At 50.4% G+C, this 22,196-nt stretch overlaps 1 protein-coding gene across 1 annotated transcript; it reads right to left on the bottom strand.

Annotated features, from left to right (window-relative positions):
- Nucleotides 1-233: 233 nt before the first annotated feature.
- On the bottom strand, nucleotides 234-21,962 carry LOC118230859 (DNA methyltransferase 1-associated protein 1-like). Its single transcript, XM_035424271.1, has 11 exons — nucleotides 21,846-21,962; nucleotides 20,918-21,033; nucleotides 19,230-19,321; nucleotides 18,643-18,838; nucleotides 17,722-17,880; nucleotides 16,928-17,095; nucleotides 15,415-15,600; nucleotides 10,991-11,062; nucleotides 8,571-8,643; nucleotides 5,080-5,327; nucleotides 234-2,247 (listed from the first exon to the last, which is right to left on the bottom strand). Exons 2-11 carry the CDS (start codon nucleotides 21,017-21,019, stop codon nucleotides 2,188-2,190), a joined length of 1,356 nt encoding a protein of 451 aa, XP_035280162.1. The 5' UTR covers nucleotides 21,020-21,033; nucleotides 21,846-21,962; the 3' UTR covers nucleotides 234-2,187.
- Nucleotides 21,963-22,196: the final 234 nt, after the last annotated feature.

The following is a 22,196-nucleotide window of genomic DNA, read 5'->3' as shown; positions in this document are numbered from 1 at the left end:
TACTACTGCTCTTCTAGTTCATTATTAATTCTAATCATTATTATTCAATATTATTACTACTGAGATGCACTAATCATGACAAAAGAAATGCTCCAAACATTAATGGTACACAAACCTACTCATCAAAAACACAATGCTTGTACAAATGTCAAATTCACTGAGTACTTTTATGTTTAAGAATCTCAGAACATAAGTTTTTTAATTCTGTAAACGATACCCAGACAGACTTTCAATTTCAGCAAAATACTGTTACTTTATTTTACACACCATTTACAAGAACTTACTGAAAACATCAATATTTTTCCAGTAATTACAGTTGTAGTGTCGCAACAACGGAGGCACTACTGAGATTCACGCCGGCGCTATTCATGTGGTACAATGCATCTTAATTTTAAAAAGTTTTTATATGTATCTTTGAAACTATACTGAGTAAAAAAACCGTCAGTTTAACTGGGTTCCACATTATGTAGCGGTCTAGCTTCCCCTCCTCCGTGTGCCAGTATCAGGGAGAAATGCTTTATGGGCGGGACAGGTTTAGCACCGGCGCACTGTAAACACGAGCCCCGGCCGCTCCTGCAGCTTGTTAACATCATCTCCGTCACTCAGCGCGCCGTTACTGTCAGGCCCCTCGCTGCGCGCCACGCAATCAGCATTAACCATGTCAGGAGCTTAATGGGAGGGCCATAAACCAGCTGACAGCCCTGGCAGAGCCCTGCTGCACGCAAGACAAACTGCCCCCCGCGCCTCCTTTACCAATGCTCGCCACTGCGCGCGGGGCTGGAAACGGCGCTCGGCTCACGCGGGGTTTGCCGGAGAAATCGCGCTGTCAACCGGCTAAAAACAACTACTCACAAATGATGATTTCTGGAAAATTCGCACGTTTTCGATTCGGTGCGCCGAGACGAGGGATTTCGCCGAGTCTTAAGTTCGCTTCTGAAGTTTATTAAAAAGTAAGACGCGTTTTCGTGTCACCGTAATTTTTACGCGTGACTTAGGTCACAGCCGAGGGAACCGTGACTGAGGCCACCGAGAATAAATTAACGGATGTTGCTTCATTGGCGGATTTATTTTGTTTTTGACAGGCTACCATAAATGTAGGCGACACTTGGCTTACGCGAGAAGCATAAATCAGTCCTTTGGAAGCAGTACATATGCAGATATTATGTGTACAAACAGCAAGCTCAATGTGTGAATGAGTATTCCTCATACTAACCTCAGTAAAATTGACTGGTGATTAGGACCATCAAATTGGCATTCAATTATTTTTTAATGCTGAAAAATACCGTACCATTCCGTACTTTAACAAGAAATAAAAACGTCTGAAAACACCTCGATTTTATTTGAATATACCGGCCTATCAAGGTGCTGCTGGAAATATACCATGTCATTTACAGTGTGATCCAAAAAAAATAAAAAACAGAAACCACAAGGTCATCCACTTTCCTGAGAAAAAAAAGTTTTTATTTTTCAAGGAACGGGAAGAAAGAAAAAAAAAACACATTGTTGCTAAGCGTTTGCGCGAGCGCACTCATTCCAGTTCTATTCACAGTTTTGGCCGCGGCCAACCGACAAAGTGGAGGAATCTCGGGGCCGCGAAGTGTCAGCTGACAGCCTCCCTGCCCCAATAAGCACGGCGGTCACACAGTGTGAAAAGCTATAATAAACAGGACATTTACAAAATCTTTACAATGGCAGAGGAGAGGCGCGCATTTAACTAGGTGCTTGTCAACGCTTCAATTAGACGGACAGGCACACTCCCGGGCCCCCTGATTAGTTCTCCGTGGCAATTTTCAGTTCATACGACTTCATTTCGCCAACGAGAGCGCGACGAGGGGGAATAATGGAATGGAATGTCAGTCAACGTCCACTCTGTGGTGGCGCCGGTGTCCGGTGGCTGTAGAGGAGGTAGAGAAGGAGAGAGAGAGAGGGAGGGAGGGAGGGAGGGAGGGAGAGAGAGAGGGAGAAAAAGAAGCGAGTGGCCAGTGTGGCTGTTTGGACTGTGTGGACACCGTGTTCCGGAAAAAGGGGAGAGGGGGGAGTGAGGGGGGGCAACAGTCTGGCCAAGACCGCATTCTGTGGAACGATGAACAAGACCCCCCCCCCATCACCAAAATGACCAGGCCACAGCACCGCCCCAGCACTGCGCCGGGGACCCCTCTGTAAAGGAGAACCACGCCCCGCTCCGCATCACAGCCGCTTGGTTTTCTTGCCAGGTGAAGACCCGGGGATCCACTCCCTCTGTTTCCTCTGCGGACGAAATGGGGAGAGGTAGAAAAGAAAAGGAGAGAAAAGAAAAAGAACGTCAGCGGTGGAGGCGTAGGCCGACGCCCCTGCCGTCACGCTGCTCTTCACCCCCGAAACACGACTCTGCCGCTCCAACGATACCATACTGTTGTCGAGGACGACGCCGTCCCGCGTAAAAGGGAACCCTGAGAGATGAAGGCGCCCTCTGATACGGGGGGAGCTTGCAATGAAACGGGGTTTGGGTGGGGGGCGGGGGCGGGGTGGTGCACGTGACCCCCCCCAAGACGCTGCCCTTTTGGCAAACAGCTCAGAGGGCATGGGGGCTAACTACCTCCCTGCTTCCAGGCGAGGGCTGCTCCTCAGACGCCGCTGTGAAACAATCTCTCCCAGGTAGGCTGGGGCGGCCGCGGCCGCGAACGCGCTTGACCTTTCCCTCCCTGGACTAATCTGATTGTGCCTTCTTTATGTAATCAGCCGCTAAAGGTCAGAGCGCCATTTAACACGGGAACCCTCTAAGCTATGGAATTTGCCTTGCAGTAAATTACCTATATTATGTTTCGCTCACATGTCACCCATACAAAAGACTTGCTTAACTCCTCGGGGGAAGGGTGAGGGTGGGGGTGGGGGGGCGGGGGGGTGTCGATGGGGCTCTCTGTCCGTAATGTTAACGGTTGATCCTGTAATGTAACAGTTTGCCGCGTTTGGGAGAAAATCTCCCGACGGATTTGAAATTAAGTAAATGGTGGCGACTGGAGCTCAGCAAAGAACGGGGGGGGGGGTCGTCATTACACGACAAACAGAACAAATCAGCCCTCTCAAAAACTCTGCACATGACAAATGACCCCCACCCCCCCACCCCCAACACACTGCAAAAAAAAAAAAAAGTAAGCCTACATGAAATGCATTCATGTAAAACGAGTGCGAAACTGAAACAGGTGTAATAAAGGCACATAAAACAGGCTGGCCACAGGCCCCTCTGACAGCATAATCCATTTTGTCCTTCAGGTTGTTGACACTGGTACAGGAAAAAAAAAAAAGTTTGCATTCAATCCTTTATCCAACCCCCTTCCTCGCTCTCTCTCTCTTACACACGCACACCCACACGCGCACACACACGCACACCCACACGCGCACACACACGCACACACACGCGCACACGCGCACACACACACACACACGCACACACACACGCAGGAGACGCACACACGGCTCAGATGTTATCAGGGAAATAAAGGCTCCCCGCTCCCGCGTGCGTGCCATAATCCAGCACAGTTGCGAGAGCGGTCCCAGCGGTGTTATTCTCATCTGTTTAGCCTGAATGGGAAGGCTAGCCATGCTAAAAACCCTCCCAAACAACAATTAGGGAGAACAAACGAGCGTTGATTTATTCAAACAGTTCCCATATGCTCCTGCAAATTCTCCTCCAATTGCAAAAATTGCCTCTTCTGAATGCTCCGCGATGTTTAATATAATGTTTCGGGGAAAACCCCTCTCGGTCGTTAATCAAGCGCTAATGAGATTGCGGCTTCTCTGCTGATTTGGAGGAGAGCTCTTCTTGTCCAGGTTCTGGGAAGTAAAGATTTTTGTAGTGTAGTAATCTGTCACCCCCCCTCCCTCCCTCCCTCCCCCACCCTCCTCTGTCCTCACATCACACTGTCTGACATGTCCGACCCTGCGCTCAAAACTCTTCGAACAAACACATTCCGTAAGCATGCAAATCTTTCTTAGCTTGTAAAAAAAAAAAAAAAGACTGTTTTTCAATTCAGTTTGATTTTTTCCCATCAGTTGCAGTTTTTCTCCATCGTTTGTCGTTTAGGAGACGAGGTAAGTAATATGAATGCATGTTAATATGCGAAAACTGTTGCTCTGTCTGAATTTTTAAAAATAAATTATAACCTGTAGTTCTGTTTCACTGTGTTATTTCACATTACTGTACAATGCGTGTCATTTATTTACTGAAAATGGCACAATGCACTGCCCTCTGCAACAAGCAACTAAAATCAAGATCATTAGTTAAGTGCCTAAAGATGATCCTTTTATTCTAAACATTCTACATTTTTTTTTTTACATTACATTTAACTACATTTTTTGCCTATTTAAAAGCCTGTCCTTTATTTTCACCCTGAAGCTGTTCACGCTCATTTCATATAAATTTTATACTTTAATAGGAATATAATAATGGCTAAAACAATTTTTGGAAAACAAGACAAGCTAGGTCTAGAAATGTTTTTACCTCTTCAAATAAGTAAAACCCTGATATAGGTCTACATATATTTTCGCTTAAACAAGCACAACACTTTGGAGTTTCATTTTCTTGTACACCGTTGGTAAATTCAGAAGAAAATTCCCTCCTCTTGTTTTTTGTAATAAATTTTGAGTTATGAAAAAAAAAATCTGCTGTTTTGTCATAGGCCACGATCAAATGAGGATCATACTTTAAGATCAGTTTCTGGCTCACTTAATACCTAACTTACAACATGGATTAGCCTTCAGTGTTATTAATATGACTATTATCAGTTGCTTATTCATGTTTATATGAGTCACAGTGCATACCTGTTACATTAAGAATAAAAAAAAATGCAGAGGGCTTCAGTGGATCAAGACTGTGTGTGTGTGTGTGTGTGTGTGTGTGTGTGTACGTGTATGTGCGTATGTGTGTTTGTGTGTGTGAGTGAGTGAGTGCGTTTTTGCGTTTATGTATATGCGTGCGTGTGTGTGTGTGTGTGTGTGTTTATGCGTGTATCTGTGTTTGCATGTGTGTACGTGCGTGTGTGTGTGTGTGTGTGTTTACATGCGAGGGTGTGCGTCAGTGGTAACACACACCGCGGTACGCACCGGGCTGGGGGTGAGCATCACTCCTGCAGCATCCAGGCCCTGCTCCTTAGGCTCCGCCCCCACGCTGCCGGCCTGTCCGTCGGCCGCGGCCCCGCCCATCTTGAGCAGGGCGTCGTGGCGATGGCGCAGGGTCTGCTCCTCGTACTGGCAGCTCCCGAGGGCCTGCTTGAGCTGGTACAGCAGCACCAGGTCACTGCGCAGGTCGTTGTACATCTGCACCACCTCCTCTGTGGGGATGGGGCTCACGTCTGCAGGGACAGGGAGGAGAGAGTGAGGGACCGCAAAACACACACAGATACACACACAGATACACACACATGCACGTATACACACACACACACACAGATACACACACAGATACACTCGCTCATGCACACACACAGACGCACAGATACACACACACACACAGATGCACACAGACAGAAACACATACACACACACTCGTGCACAGACGTAAACACAGACACAGACACATACACACACGCACGCACGCATGCACAAATAGAGAAACACACACGAGCACGCATACACAAACACACACATGGCAATGTGTGCACGGCTTTGCCTTCAGACATTAGCAAACACAGCATTTAAAACAGACATTTACAAAAACACCCCCCCCCCCCCAACCCCCCAAAAAAGGAAAAAAAAAGTCTCATCCAATTTATATTCATTTGATTACAATTAATGCAAATGAACATTGCATCCCTTAAGTAGCAATAAACACTTTATTCACCAATCTGCACAGAATAATTCAGCAGAAAGCCCTTTCTGCGAGCGCGCGGCGTGTGTTATGACTGTTCTGTTCTAATTAGGGACGCGGCGGGCGAGATGGCGGGATGAGCAGAGCGCGGGGCTAAAAGGCCGGCTCGGAGCGCTGCGCCACTCCCGCCACCATTCCATAAACTAACCAAGGTGTTCATTTCAGAGGGCTGGGGACCCATAAACGCGGGGCGAGGAGGAGGAGGCAGCCCCCGTTCCGCGGGGGGTGGGGGGGTGGGGGGGTGGGGGGGTGGGGGGGGCCCGGCGACCAGCATGCATCTGGGCCCGCCTCTCCCGAGACAAATCAGATTTACGGCTCGCCCCGGACCCCCGCGCCTTCAGCCCCGCTGCTTTGCATTTGTATTGGCTTTAATTGATGCTGTACAAGCACCGACCCCCCCCCCCCCTCGCACCCGCCACCCCCCCCCCCCCCAACCACCGCGCCCCGGAGGCGCCTGTAGTGCTGATGAGCTTTTCTGCTTTACAAGAGGAAAATCGTTCAGAGACAAGGTGATACGCTGCTCGCCCCCCCCCCCCCCCCCCCCCCCAACAGCCCTCCGGCAAAGCCGCACCCCCACCAGCCTTCTTACCCACACCCTCCCCGGCCCCCCTCCCTCTCCCGGACCCGGGCTCGTTTAATCAAACATGAGAGCGGGAGGGTCAGGCGGGGCGCCAGGCGAGGATGAGTCACGAGGAAGCACGCTGCGCTCTGAAGCGGGGGCCTCTGGTCCGGCCGCCGCCGCCCCGCCAAGATCGCACATCACAGGGCCCTCTGAAGGAGGGGGGGGGGGCTGGAGCCCGCTAACCTTTAACAGGGCGCTGATGGATTCCATCCACACAGGCCTCTCTGTTCCACAGGCTCTATCAGGACACAGCAGCAGGGCAGAGCTTAAAAGGGGGCGGCCCAGCGTGGCCGGGGGGGCGGGGGGTCAGGTAAATAAGGGGGCGCCGAGGCGGCTAACGCTTGAACGTGGCGGGCGGGAGCGTGCTGACCGCCGTGAAGGCGATTCGCTTCCCGAGAGGCCCAAACGCGTCGTTAGCAAATTAGCTTCCGTCGACCGAGCCCGGCTTGACGCATGGGAAGCGAATTATCCGCGAGGGGGGGGGCGGGAGGGTTAAGCCGAGCGTGCCCCCGCGCAACGCGTTCGCCTCGTACCGCCGGTCGCCACCATTTGAGCACGTAAGCACGCGGCGGAGAACGGCGGCCATGTTTAATTCATGCCGCTCCCGCCCGACTCGCCGCCAGGAATTAGCCCCCGAGTCGGTTAATTAACAACGGCGGCTCTTCAGCACTGAGACGCGCGACGCGGAGGTCACCCGTTTTCGGCGGCGCCGGGGGCAGAGTCATGCCGCGGCATAAAGCCCGCGGCCCCGGGTCGGGCGCCGAGGCGGAGGGAGCCGCGGACGACGGCCGCCGTCGCCATGCCGACAGCTCGGCGAAAGCGAGCCGCGAGACGAGCACTTCAACACACGAAGATTAGATGGGGGGCCTTTGGCACCGAAATTGTTGACGCTTAGACAATGCCTGCGATGACAGCGATATCGGTCCCGTAATTGTGGCAGATTTGCAGGTAGGGTCCCGAGGAGACGATGGGTGAAAGATGGGCGAAATCTGGCCGCCCCCCCCCCCCCCCCCACCGCCACCGCCCCCCCCAGATTCTCCGCCGGCGAGATCGAGAGAAACTGACACTAAGTGCCGCAAATTGCCACCGCGCGGAGCGACGAGATGCAACCCCGTATGAAGGACTCTCCTGATCGCTCTGGCGGGAGTGAGTGTGTGGTTAGCGGGAATGAGCGTGTGGTTAGCGGTCAGGAGAGTGCGGTATCAGGGTTAAGGGGCCCGGGTTTTGTCTGCTGATGTTCGCGCGGGGGGAGAACGGGGAGGGGTGGAGCGTACGTGCGTGGTGCGCTAGGTCTCGCTCGTACTGAAGCGCTGAACGGGTCGATAAGTTTTTGATTCGATTGGCGGAGAAGGGTCCCATCCAGAACGCCAGCCCGTATGCATGCAGGCGGCGAAACGCTGACATTCGAGGCACGGCCACGATATCAGAGCTGAAGAGTAAGGACTGAATTTGTCATTCTTGTAAGATTAATATACGAAATGAAAACAAGAAAAAGGGCAGGCTTAGCTACAAGGGGTGACAAAGCCAAAATTGTTATCGTCACCAACAGGGGAGAACCAGGAATTTTGCTTGTCTAATTTCCTTCAGAGAACACGAGTCATCGAAATAATGATTTTTTGACCTAATTTAGATTACAGTAATTTACCTAATGTTAGCATGCCTGCTAAGCATCAATAAGCCAGCCCCGCCTTGCCAATGACTTTCCGTTTGTCGCGGTGTGTAGCTAGTAAATTCCTGACAGTCAAAAGGGTGGCATTTCATCGACAATTTAATGCAGGCCACTAAAAACTAGCACAAATGTCAAATGGTCAGCAAGGTTACATTTAATGTCTAATGCAAGTCACCTGGACAGTGCTGCATAAAGCTCACGCACACACAGTGCTTCAGCTCCAATCCAACTTCTCATTAAGAGCACAGGGCTTGAGACAGTGCCTTATATGGGCTGTACTGGAACTTGCTGTGAATAGAGAATGGTGAGGATTCGAAAAACTTCCTCTCACCCGGCATGGCCCCACCCCCTGTGGATGTGACTCCACCCTCCTGTGGATGCGACTCCACCCCCCTGTGGGCGTGACCACGCCCCCTAGGCAGATGCTCTGTACTCACCCACTTCCAGCTCTGTAAGCATCTGCTCGATGGCTTTAATCTTCTTCTGTCCGACCGAACTGGGGAGTTTCATCTGAAACATGCAAACAGACCATAACTACAGACGCAAGACCTGTCAGTAAACAACAAACTTCTCTGCCATCTCGACAACTGCAGGTCACAAACGCACACCTAATATCATTCGACACATTAAATATTTGTGTCCTGGCCAACACACACACACACACACAAAGAATTTGAGGGTTCACATCCCTCCACCCAAAACATCATTGAAACCCAAACTGACTGCTAACAGGATTTTCCGACAGGTGTAAGAAATGACCGCTACTCTCTCAAACCTCTGGTGTACATGAAAATAAAAGATGTCGCACTTCAAAACGCCCAGCAAGCTCTTCTACAGCCTAAATATCTTGTCCTAATTCCATTATAACTCATCTTGAGAGCAGCAGTAACGGTGATGACCTATTGTACAATTAAAGGAGGGGGGGATGAGGAGGAGGAGGAGGAGGGGGAGGATCAGCGCCAGGCTCCCGAGATGACCGCTCGGGCAGCAGGATTGCTGCTCTCTCCAGGAGCTCAGCCAAATTAATCGGCTTACTCGTGTCATTTCTGCTCCAGAGATAAAGTGCTAAAGATGGAGGATTCCTGCATGTTTAATTAGCTGACTCTTCATGCCAGGACACCTGTGATCACCTCAGAGGCCCGCGGGGACGTTTGGGACGTCTCTGTTAAGGGCGCCTCTCGGGCCTGCTCAGGCCCAACCGCGTCCCACGGCTTAATCTACCGCCTACGCCAAAAACAAAAGGGGTGCAGCACAGACTCAACACACCACACTTTCCGGAACCTTCCCTCATTATCTTTCCTTCCCTGTTCATTGGGACTGTCATTTATTTAACCAACCCCAGCACTTTGTTCTACATGCTGGTGCGAAAACAAATGTGATATGCCAGCTTGCAATATATTCAGCTGCGAATCCGCTTTTATCGTATCGTCTTAATGGGTGGGTGTGTCACAAAATTAATACACAGCCACAATTAAAGAGATTAATTTACATTAATTAAGATATCGATTTTGAGAAAATTAGTAATAGCGCAGCCAAACTACAATGCTGGAGAAGAGCCAAACAGTCCTAAAGCGTGAGAGTAGGGTTTTTGGAACGCTTTTTCAAAATTCTAAATCAGTGTTCTAGAACTGCATTGCTTTCAGTTACCAGTGGTGATTATGACATCAGCATTAGAATGTTCAGTTAAGAACATTCTAATCACATATTTGTGACCTTAGAATGTCCTTAACTGTTCTTAACTGAACATTCTAATGCTGATGTAACAATTACTACTAGAAATGGAAAGCAATGGAGTTCTAGAACACTGACTTAGAAGCGTAAAAAAAAAGCGTACTCTTCAAAGGGTTTAGGGTTAAACAGCTCACCCGCGCTAACGCACACGGAAGCCTCAAAGGGAACCAAGGCCACGAGGGAAGGGGTCACTGAAATGCCTTCATCTCAGTCGCCTGCTTTACACGCAATTAAATACGAGGCGAAACAAGGGAGACGCGTTCCCGTCGCCACGTTAATTCCCCATAATGCGTTTAGGGGGGGCGGGTGGGGCTGTTGCCACAGTGACACGTCTAAATCTGTTTAGTTAGCGGAGTCTAGCTAACAGATTATCGGCCAGATTTGAGTAATAGACTCCTCATTTAGCTTTAATGCATTTTGCATAGAGAGCATTCGCCCCTCATCACTCTTTAAGATGAATCGGCTTCCCGGGCTGAATTCTAAAGATATTAGTCTGCCGGCAACTGCATAAATCATAACATTTTGCTAATGAGAGTGATATAAAACGCGCGGCCGTCCCACTCTGGCGCGCGGCGGGAGCCGCCGCCGTGTGGAGTCCTTTTGTTTCGCGAGCAGAAGGCGAGGTCGCCGGGCTCGGGGTTCAAATGCAGCGCGGGGGCCGGGGGGGGGCTCAGCGCTTTGACCGAGGGTTCGGAACAAACCCCCCCGGCCCCGAGCTAGCGGCTCAGAGACGAGGCCGCGGGGGGGGTTGAAGAAGTCCCTCAGTGTCTCAAATGGCCCGTGTTGCGCGTCTAATGACGATACACTTCTCCTGTCTTTAAAGAACATCAGCAGCCCGAGGCACTGGACCCTGAATGCAGGTTAGGATGTCTGCAGTGCCCCTTGGTGAGGTGCCAAAAACTCAGCCCTGAATCTCCGGGGACGTTAGCATGTACGCTAAGCGAATGAACGTGCGGTGGAATGGGGGAGTGGCTCTCTGTGCCAATGGAACGTGGGCATGCATCCCTACCCATTACAACCCGGCCTGCTCACTGTGTGCCTACAGCAGGTGTTAGAACAGTGAACCCGTGGAAACGGGAGGAGTCTAAGGCGGCGCCCCGCCCCCTCTGTGGGCGTCGGCTCTTACCCTCTGGCTCCGCAGCGTGACCCCAGACGACCTGAAGTCGGGGAACTTGATGCCCGTTGTCTCGGGAATGGCCTGGGGGGGGGGGGGGGGGGGGAGAGCAGGGCGCGTTAGACAGACGCAGTTACAGGCTGACCCCACACCTCAGTTATACTCACAGCTCATCTTCAGTTTCATTCTCACAGACAACACACTGCATTTATAATGATGTAATATCTGTGAACATCCAGTGGAGACCTTTTGGGAGCAAAGTTTTTGCCTTTAAAAACAACAAAAAACTTCCCCCAATCGGAATCTTTAGCCGTGGCTCTCCGTTCACCACGAGGAGCTGTGGAGCCGAAACGCGAACCGAACCACAGTTCCGCAGGGTCGATCAGGACCCGCTAAGCCGGACCGCGCGTTCCCTTTCGAAACCCAAACTGCATCATTAAATCCCACACATATCGTACCGCTCCACTCAGGATCAAAAACTCACAGAGTCGCACCACAGAGGCACCAACTTCTGAACAAGAGACAGGCAGTCAGGTGGGAGTTTTTGGGCTCACCCAGACCAATGAGATCTCTCACGCGCACACACTGCCTCTTTTCAACCGCCTCGGATATTTTCATCAGCGGCTGAGAGCTCATAAGGAGGCTCACAGAAAATAAAAATCGGCAGCGCTGCCCCCGGCTGGACGGATTAAACAGGCCAGAGAGGACTGTGGGCCGGGCGCGAGCTCCCCGCGTCTAACCAAACACTCTCCTGGGCTCACTTACCCAACACTTTCATTTTTTTCCCCCCCCTCTTTTGGGGATATCTAAAATAAATGCCAAGCTTCCGGGGAACTGCAGACGCGTTTTCACAAGGGGGAAGAGCCCGAGCCCGAGCCGCCCTTTTACAGGCTTATTATATCTTTTATTATTTTAATAATTATCCGTAATTGCGCACATTTTCCACGGCCCATTTCTCGGCAGCCCAGCCGAAGACGGCGGTTTGGAGAGCCAGTGAAGCAGCTGATTGGACCAGTTTAACCCATTTTCCGCCTCTTGAGGAGGCGAGGGGGGGACGGAGGAGGAGGGGGGAGGGAGATGAAACCGCGCTGGAGGGCCTCTGACCGAGGGACGGACGGTTCGCGGAGGACGGCGGGGCTCGGCGACGCCCCGCTGAGGTACGTGCCGTAGCGCCTCTGCCCCGCCCCCCCCAACCCCCTCGCCCGACGGAACGAGACGCGCCCCGAGTCGGGGATAACGAGCTCGCCGAGTAAGAGCTGCCACTCAACGCCGTCCTTCGCCATCGGAGGGATTTTAAAAAGGGGATGAGACGACGTGCCGTGCGTGTGTGTGTGTGTGTGTGTGTGTGTGTGTGTGTGTGTGTGTGTGTGTGTGGAGGGAGGGAGGGAGGGAGCGAGCGAGCGAGCGAGCGGGGGCGTCTTTTAAACAAGGCCTCAGACGAGGAGGCAAACGCTGGTATCAAAGAGCCGTGGGCTCCTGCCTGCGCTGCTGCTGCCTGCGCTGCTCCTGCCTGCGCTGGGCCTGCGTAAGCGGCGGAAGCCTCTAGAAGGCTGTCAGACAGCCCTCATTAGCACAGCCCCGCTATCCGCACACCACCCCCCCTCACCCCCCTCACAGGTACATTACACCCCATACACACACGCACACAGCAGAGCACAATCACACACACACGCACACAGCAGAGCACAATCACATACACACACTCATACTAGCATGCACACACACACGCACACAGCAGAGCACAATCACACACACACACACTCATACTAGCATACACACACACACACACAAGCAATCGCTCTTTCACACACACACACACGCAGTCGCTCTCTCACACACACACACAAGCAATCGCTCTCACACACACACACACACACACACACACGCACTCAGCAGAGCACACCCACACACACACACGCTCTGACACACACACAAACACGCGCACACACACACACACACACTCAGCAGAGCGCGCACACCCACACACATATACACACACACGCACACACACACGCACACACACACACACACACACACACTCAGCAGAGCACACACACACACACACACACACACACACACACTCATACTAGCATACACACACACACACACACACACTCAGCAGAGCACAATCACACACACACTCAGCAGAGCACACACACACACACACACACGCACACACACACACTCAGCAGTACACACACAGCGTCTGCGGTGTGTTTTGTGTGTCTGATTTGACAGGGCTCGTCAGGGGCGCGGTGCCTGCCGGCAGGCCGCGGCGGCGGAGACGGCGGTGCCCGTTTGAAGAGACGCATAAAGCAGAGAGGCGCTTTGAGGCCCCGCTTTGAGGCCCCGCTCCGAGGCGCTGCTCCCCCGCCGAGGGGCCCTCCTCTCCCACCTCCCATCCTTCCCTTTGTCTCGCCCGGGGGAGGCCCGGGGATTTGGGGGGCTTACGTGCGGCCGGGCCGCCCCCCCCCCCAGCCCAGGCTCCGTCCCTAATCCTCCTCACTGAACCTGCAGGGGCCTTTTCAAGTCTGCCGGGGTAAAGGGCCGCTTTGGTCCCGTCGTGCCATTCGGGCCCGGCGATAATGACCGGCTCCGACTCTCAAGGCATGCTGGGAGTCGGAGTTTTGATCGTCCCGTCCCGGGCAGTGCGGGACGCTCTGCTCGTTAGGAGAAAGGCGACTCGCGGGCGGGGCGGGGCGGGGTGGGGCGCTCGGAAACAGTGAGGCAGGGCGGGGGCACAGTAAAATGTCCAGTGTTATAATCAACTCTAACAGAGGACATAAGAATCCAATTTAACACTGAACGTTTCACTGTGGGAAGAGCGACGGAAGGGGAAGACAGAGAGGAAAGAGAGAAGGAGAGGACAAAAGAGAAGACAGACGGAGAGGAAGAAAGACAGGAAAGAGAGATGAGAGGAAGAGAGAGTAAAGGTTAAGAAAACAAAAAGCAGGTCTCGAGGGGTTCTCCAGACGCCGGTGCTTCGCCACTGTACTCCAAACATCTGACTGAGAAATAGAACTAGTAATCCAACACAAGCCCAAGCCATCACTGGCTGGGCCCAAGACGGGCCAGAAGGGCAGACTGAGACTCTCAGACCGCTACCCAGCAGCGTGGCATCGTCCGTAAGAAACCTGAACCACAGCCACGCGGTTTCAGGTTCACACGCGTTGAGCCGGGCACTTAGCCGTAATTGCTCAGGCGAACGTGCCCAGCTGGAGCCTTATTAACGGACATGGTGCACAAGTGCCCCACCGCCCAGGGAGAAGGCCATCTTTCGTGTGAAGTAAATAAATAATGTAACGGTGGGCAAAAGGACTTCAGAACCCCGACGAAGCCAAGAACTTCAGTCGGGGGTTCTGAGGTCTTTGCATGGCATCCGGTTCATCGAGACTCGATCTGAAGTCCACAGTCCCCCAAATTCTGAGACTGCTCCCACGGTACTTTAACCCAAACGTCAGGTGGTCACACGCAGCCCTGCTGTACTGTGGACTTCTCCTCTTAAAAGCCCCTCTTAAAAGCTAAACCCAAACCACGAATCCCAGCGAAACGCTGTACGGGCGGAACGACGGGGTCCTCCTCCTGCCGGAAGCAGAGGAGCGAGGCCCAGGCTCGGGCGCGCGGGTAAACGCTGCCGATTGGCTCCCGGTGGAAGTGTCACCGGCGGTAAGCGAGGCTGCTTTGGGATCGACGGGCATTAAAGATGCACTGAATCGGAGCAGAAAGGAAGACTTATGTGGGGGGGGGGGGGGGGTGGCAGCATTATTGTGCTTATCAAACAGCCTTTACTTCAGGAACTTACTACAGATGCTGCACTTCTTTCTTTAAACATATTGTACAGTTTTCACTTTCTGCTTTTGCAACAGTGGTCCTCAACCAAGGATACAAAACTATGACCTTCACATCCAGAACTCTGCCTGCGACATAACGCCTGCTCCTCATGAAGAGATAAGATAATCATGTGTGGTGGGATCGGGTGCAGACCTAATCTTATTAATGACAGAGAGGTTAATGGTAAACTGTGCGTGTGTGTGTGCATGTGTGTGTGTACACATTTGTGTGTGTGTGCGTGTGTGTGCTTGAGAAAGTGTGTGTGCTTGGTTGTGTAAGGGTGCGTGTGTGAGGACGTTTGCGTTTGTGTACGAGTGAGAGTGTGTGTGTGTGTGTGTGTGTGTGAGTGTGTCTGTGCATGTTTATGAGTGTGCGTATGTGTGCACATTTATGTGAGTGCATGTGAGAGCATTTGTGTGTGTGTGAGATTACAGTGATAAACATGCGGATTTGTTCGGCACGTGCAGGTAAACCACCGCGCATACGCAAACAGGCGCTAATCCTGCTGCTGCGTTTCCACCCCAGCAGAGAGGCGGATGCTAACAGCGCAGGCTAGCCGCAGGCCCCTCCCCCCCCCCCCCAGCGCCCTCCTGAGTCGCGCTCACCGCAGTCTCCGCCCCCGGGCGGAGGGGCAGCTTCCTCTTGGTGGTCTTGCGCTTGGCGCACTGCGTGTCCGCGCTGGCGTCGGCCGCCGTGATCAGCTTCTGCACGTCCTGGGCCCGCCGCGCCCGCTCCTTCTTCTGCGCCTCCATCTTGCGCAGCTCCTGGATCAGGTACTCCTCCTCCGCCACCTGCAGGGCGAGACGGGGAACTGCGCTTACAGCGGCCCGCCTAACTGAGCCTCCTTACTGTGGAGACGTGTAGTACACAAGAGCTGCTGCTCACATCCACACAGAGACAGTACAGCCAAACAGAAGGGCTCAGGGTTAGGCATGACTCTTAACCCAGGGCTCAATCTGCAGCTATTGTGGGTTTACTGCCTCACACACAGTCCAGCTCTGTTCATTCTGCATTGTATAGGCCTGTACAATGTGATCAGGCCAAGGCATGAGAGGACTGCTGAGAACCTATTCGACAGCACCTTGTCAGGACCCTGAATGGAGATACACACACATACGCGCACCCACACACGCACCCCTGTGTCCGAGCTGAGGACAAACCCAGCGTGGGACATTGGGAGCACCACGCCAGCCCACATCCTCCGGCAGGTGTTCGGGGTGAAGGTGGAGGAGGGCTGAAGACTCAAGTTGGACCCCACTCCAGAGTGGAGAGATCTCCTGCTGGCTCTCAGTTCACCGCCAGGGTATTACCAAATATATCCATATATGTACATCAGTACATAATGCCACATAATTCAAATTCTATTAAGTATTACATTTTCAAAATGTACTAGGATGCAAAAAAATCTATACAACAGGCACACATTAGGGCACAGGCAGAGCAAGCAAGCTGGCTGTACAGCAGAAAACGACACACTGACTCAGAATACTAGGAAAATGCTGCCCTCTAGTGACTGAAATGCAGTATTTCTACAATCCAAAATTCTAACAAAGGAGACTTGAACAGATGAAGAAATTCAAAAATGCAAGATTATCAGTTTCTTATTGGCCAGGATCATTGTCTGTTTGGGACAGAATTTAGAAATTCACTAACATGTCAGTTTGACTGTACATCAATAAATTCTTTGAACAGCACAATGCATAAACAATGTAATATAAAGCATGAGGATACCCAACTATTAAATATTATTTCAGCCATTTATTTATTCAGTTATGTAAAGTCGCTCTTCCTCCTTACACCACAATTTGGAATAACCAGTCATGCCTTTTGGAGGAAGGAATACTGTACTAGCAGAAATATACAGGGCAACATAAAGCCACCCCATGTCTCTAGACTAGAGACACCTGAAAACAGTCGTACAGACAGAGCAAATCAAATCAATGTATAGTCACTGCTTATCTGGTCAGGCCAGGAACCCCCTAAAGTACCATCAAGGACCCCCAGGGGCCCGCACACCCCCCCTGCTGAAAACCCAGCTCAGGATCCTGACATACTCACAGAGGTCCTCTTCCCGGTCCTTTAAACGCTGCGCGGATGAGGACGGGGGCGGGGCCTCACCTGCTCGGGCGTGCGGTTGAACAGCTTCTCCAGCTGGTCCTTCCGGCGTCGCTCGTGGCTGGCGTCGAACACGTAGGAGTCGGCCACGCCCCCCGCGTGCGGGCGGAGCTTGGCCAGCTTGGCGCAGACGCCGTAGTAGCGCTCCTTCAGGTCCTCCACTGAGCGTTTCTGGGCGGGGCAGAACATGCGCGCTGTCAGTCAGGATGGGACTCCTCCCCCTCTTGCCATTGCTGGTACACCCTGAGGCGTTTTTTTTTTTTTTTTTAATTGACAATTTATTCTGTCAATTCTTATTCGACACAACAGATTGGGAGTTTGCCTCCATAATCATTCAGAAGAGAGACAGAGTTTGGGACAGATTTAATAGGGGTTGGTCTGAACACAGGTCTTGATGTCTCCAATGTGAGCGATATCATTTAATATGTGCATTTTCGTTTCTCAAGAAAACATTACATTTATTTGGCAGATGCTTTAATCCAAAGCGACGAACAATAAGGGCATATGGGCGGCAGTGTAGTATAATGGTAGGAATTTGGTCTGGTAACCTGAAGGTCAAAGGTTCGATTTCCTGGAAGGACACTGCTGTTGTACCCTTAAGCAAGGTACTTAACCTGCATTGCTACAGTACATATGTATACACGAATGCAATGTAAATGCTATTAAAAAAAAAAAAACACAATTGTGTAAGTCGCTCTGGATAAGAGCGTCTGCAAAATGCCTGTAATGTAATGTAATGCATACTGAAGGTCGACCTGGCAGCCTGTCAGTAACACACGGCTGCACGGCCCCCTCACCCGGTACTGCTGATGGTCGTAGCGGTCCTGGATGACTATGAAACGCAGGTCGAAGCGCTGGGCCAGGTCGAACAGGTGGTCCGTCTCCGACTTGGTCCACCCGTCGTCATGGAGATGCTGCTGATACTCCTGTTCAGAGTACGCTGGAACCTGCACTGTCTGAGAGTGCAACACACATACACACACACACACACACACAGACACACTCTTATTACATGCTGTGGTGTTAGATCATCAGTATTTAAAGTTTAAAATAAGAACAGCAATGTGACATTCTTTGGATTTCCTCTTTAACACTTGGAAGCTACATAGTTCATCTACATGATATCCTTTAGATTTCACCAGAAGAGTTCATAAGATTGTTCGATATGGCTTTAAATCCTTGACTTTCCCTTCACTGCCAAGATATTAACAATACTTAACAATATTGCTCTGTTCAGATCCATTAGGTGACGATGTCTTCTCCATTTGCTATACCGAGACATATTATGCAGCACCTTGTTCAATTTTGCGCAAGTGAGCGGTGATGAATATAGGTATACTGACATCACTTTCCCTTGACTTACTTTCCCATCATGCAACACAGAAATTAAATCATTTAAGGTGACACATGAAGTGGGATTACACAAAGGGATTCACTTCTGTCTGCGACAGAACTAATAAATACCACACTCAATGCAAATGACAACAAATGAGTACAACAATCGGCTCAAATTAGAACAAGCAGGTACAACACTCGGCACAAACGAGAACAAATGTACACAATGATCAGCGCGAGTTAAACCCCCAGTTATACACTGTAGTACAGAGCAGTACAGAAGAGTACAAAGTGCTGTTCCCCGGGCCTGCCCCGGCTCCCAGCCCTCGTACCCCTGTGCCTGAGGCCCCCCCTCCCCCCCGGGGTGCCCCCGCAGAACTGACCTTGTTGTATTTGGACCAGGGGTAGTCCTTGCCCTCCTCGGTCACCAGCCTCCAGTGGTAGAGCACGACGCCGTCCCGCCGGGCCGAGTTGGTGAAGGGCATCCACTTCCAGGGCCGCACCTTCTTGCAGCCCAGCTTCGCCTTGGCCGTGCGGTAGCCCTGGGTGGTGTCGCTAGGCAACAGGGGCGGGGCGTCTCTGGGGGAGACCGCAGCCAACAGGAGGGCTTAGCATGGGACTGCGCGACTACACCTAGTACAAATTCTCACTCCAACTCTAACAGAGCATACCTCATTCAGCAGAGGTAAGAGACAACACTCACATTCAGACAACAAAGGCGGGTTCAATCCTTTCCATCAAAATGGCAGCCAGAATCTGGACACTCACGCATGTTAGGCTAAAGGCGACAGCGATCTGGTATGGTTTTCAGCCTCGGGCACACAAACCCTCTCACACGTTATTATCGACATTCATTCCGAAATCACAGCAGTCACCATGTTTCTGCAAACCCACAAGAACGTGTTTATTTTTTAAGGCCAGGTAAAGGACGTGGGTGTGCCGGCGAGCGTTCCACACACAGCACTCGTACTTTTTATCTGAGTACAGCAGCGCGTAGACCTCTCTGGGCATCCCCTGCGGTCTCTTGTGCGTCAGGGCGTCCGCCGCCTTCTTGGCCTTTTTCTGAACGGGAAAGAGCGAGAGAGAAGAGTTCAGACCGAACGAGCCGCACGGCTCCAAGTCAAGAGCAATCTACCACAGATTGACAGTGCAGATGTTAACTGAACACTGCCCTTTCGACTGATGACTCGATTGAGCAGAATCCGTTTGGCGTTCCGCTGCGACACAGATCAGCACACGCAGTGGATCTGCTGGCCGAGGTGCTCTCAAGCACTGCTCTCCATAGATGCTGACAGACTGCCCTCATACCGTATTTGGGCATGGCATTCTGAAGACTCAGTCGGATGCTTGTTTTCCCTCTTGCTAATGAGTTTAATAAGGGCTATATGTGGTTTACAGCAGAGGACTGATGAGAAACTACTTCGGTTTGCAAGATTAACCTGCACTGCCTAGACTCTGCTGAAACAAAATGACCTCCGGGTTTCCCTACGTAGACTTGGCAGTGTGCCACAATATCAGCACAGCCACCACAAAATAAAAATGTGATCAATAATGGTGTACATTTACGAGAGGCGTGTCTGGAGACAGTTTTCACAGACGAAGGAATCTGCAGAATCAACAAGGCAACAAAAAGGTCTTTGGTTATGTCAGGACCTGTTTAAGTCTCTAATTTTATTTCCTGAAATGTTAGAGATTTTTTTTTTTAAATGATGAAAACAGAATATTGCTTATTTTTAGAAAGACATTCAGCACATTTATTTCAAACATTCTTTGTGAATTGAAACCTTGCACCCCAGGGGGCCATTATGGTTCAAACCACATCACCTCTGCAGGTTTCTGCAGCCAAATCTCCAGTGACAGTTTAGTGCCGATGGAAAAATGCAATGGCAACCCGTGTGCACTCTAGTAAATTGTTAATCTGTCTATGCAGCTCTATAAACTCCCCTGTCCTATCTTCACCCTGAAATATGTCTCTAACTCAGTGGTAACCAACCCCTCATTCCAAACCTAACAAAGCGCAACTCATTCAACAGCAAGCAATCTCGCTGAGCCGAGATTAGTAGTCAGGTTGAAATGAAAACCTACAGGATGGCAGATCTCCAGGAACGCAGTTGGTTACCACTGCTCTAACTGATGCATTAAGTACCAGAGTGAGCTTTCTCTAGAAAGAAATGCCAATGACTCCCTACAAAATGTCAAATGTGACAGTCAAAGATATTCCATAAGCATCTTCACTCTCAGCCGTGAACAGTACAAGGCACAGATGTTGCATTTGACTACTTTCAGGGAAAATGTCCAAGACAACCAGAAAGATTGGTCTCTTATGATCCACAAGCTATTGTACAGGCTGCAAGGGAAACAGCTCCATTTAGGAAAAAGTACTAAAGTCAGCTTGCTTTCTTTGTTTCTTGTAAAAGTTAGTTGCATACTTTGGGTATTCATCATTCAAAAGTGACAGCATGTGGAAGGTGTCTTTCTCCATTAGGCTACGTGCTTTTAAAACACTAGGACATGAAGATACTACTGAAAATGCTACTGTTGTATCATATAAAATACAGTATACTTGCTGAAGAAGCACAAGTTCAATTCTAACAGGCAGCCTTCGACGTAGCTAGCCGTCAGGGCATGTGTGATGCTGACAGAACTTTCTGGTCTTACCATATCAGCATTAATTATGCTGTCCTTTTTACTTAGAGGCCCGGCATCGTTCTCCCCTCCACACCATTCCAGTATCTCTCGGGCATCTGCACCGGTCGCCATTGTGATCTGCAAAACTGATTTGTTTGTATCAACACACACGTCAGTGTCATTACTCTTAAGGGCAAAATGTAAAGCAACCACGACCTCGTTATGTAAATTGTTATAGGTTAACGTTAGATCATCTGGAAACGCCGAAAACGTTGGTGGATAGTCTCAAGACTTCCCGATGAGAGCATTGTAAACATGCATGTAAACACAAAGCTCAACCATTTAGTACCATTGTTCTATGGGTTAGGTAGCTCAAGATTTCTCCCGCTATGAACAGAATGCAGTTATTAGCTAACTGTTCATTACAGGGAGCTTACATGAGCCAATTTTATTTTAACGAGAATACAACAAGAACTCGGAAGGGCTATTGCATGAGGGCGTCAACCGGCTTACATTACGTTAGCCTACTGGACTAAATACACGTGCTTACTACCGTATTCATATGATTACAGGCAGTCTAGCATCTAGCAGTAAAGTTAGCCTGTGGCTACCTAGCTAGCTAGCTTCACGGCAACTCAAAATGTGAAAATTGTACACAGCGTTGAACGCGAAAATAAACCATAACCAGTAACGAAGAGTTAGATTAATTAATTAACGGGCTACTTACACAATAATATTACCTTAGTCTACACCCACGGAAAACAAAAAAGGTACTGGTTAACATGTATGCCTAAAGCCGGGCTAGCAGTGACAAGGGAAGCCCGTGGTTCACTCGACAGGAATCGGCCTAACGCCACCAAACAGCTAGCTAACACATTAAGAATTATTATACCTAACGTAATACATTCAGAATTAATATTACAAGGTATACATTGCACGCATACTTATGAATAGGTACCTGTTAAAGAACCAGTATAGCCAGATAAAAAAGTCCTTCTAAATGATGTAAATTCGTTAGCCCTGGATAGCTCGCCTCCCAGCTCGACTGGCTGACGTTCAGACTCCTCCAGTTTGCTACAGTTTGTTTAAACTACAATTCCCATTGCTCGGTGAATCGGATTGGCTAATCGGGCGCAGTGGCAAAATATTTGACGCCATTTTTTTTTTTTTTGGTTTTAGAATATTGATGAAAATAAATCTTTTATTATATACGTTCTCCAGTATATGTGTGGAGATCACATTCTTGAAAAGGCGCGACACATTTATTTCTTGCCCTGTATTACCGTTGGCCTGCTATTTCTGTATGGGT

This window comes from Anguilla anguilla, chromosome 6 (genome assembly GCF_013347855.1).
Source record: "Anguilla anguilla isolate fAngAng1 chromosome 6, fAngAng1.pri, whole genome shotgun sequence".
Lineage (NCBI taxonomy): Eukaryota > Metazoa > Chordata > Actinopteri > Anguilliformes > Anguillidae > Anguilla > Anguilla anguilla.
This window is presented reverse-complemented; position numbering and strand designations above follow the sequence as displayed.

Excerpts from the sequence above, each read along its gene's own strand:
- LOC118230859 (XM_035424271.1), bottom strand. The coding sequence starts at position 21,019 with ATGGCGACCGGTGCAGATGCCCGAGAGATACTGGAATGGTGTGGAGGG. Across the intron at positions 19,322-20,917 it reads GCATAATTAATGCTGATATG|AAAAAGGCCAAGAAGGCGGC; the intron begins GTAAGACCAGAA and ends TTTCCCGTTCAG. Across the intron at positions 5,328-8,570 it reads GCTTACAGAGCTGGAAGTGG|ACGTGAGCCCCATCCCCACA; the intron begins GTGAGTACAGAG and ends CTGTCCCTGCAG.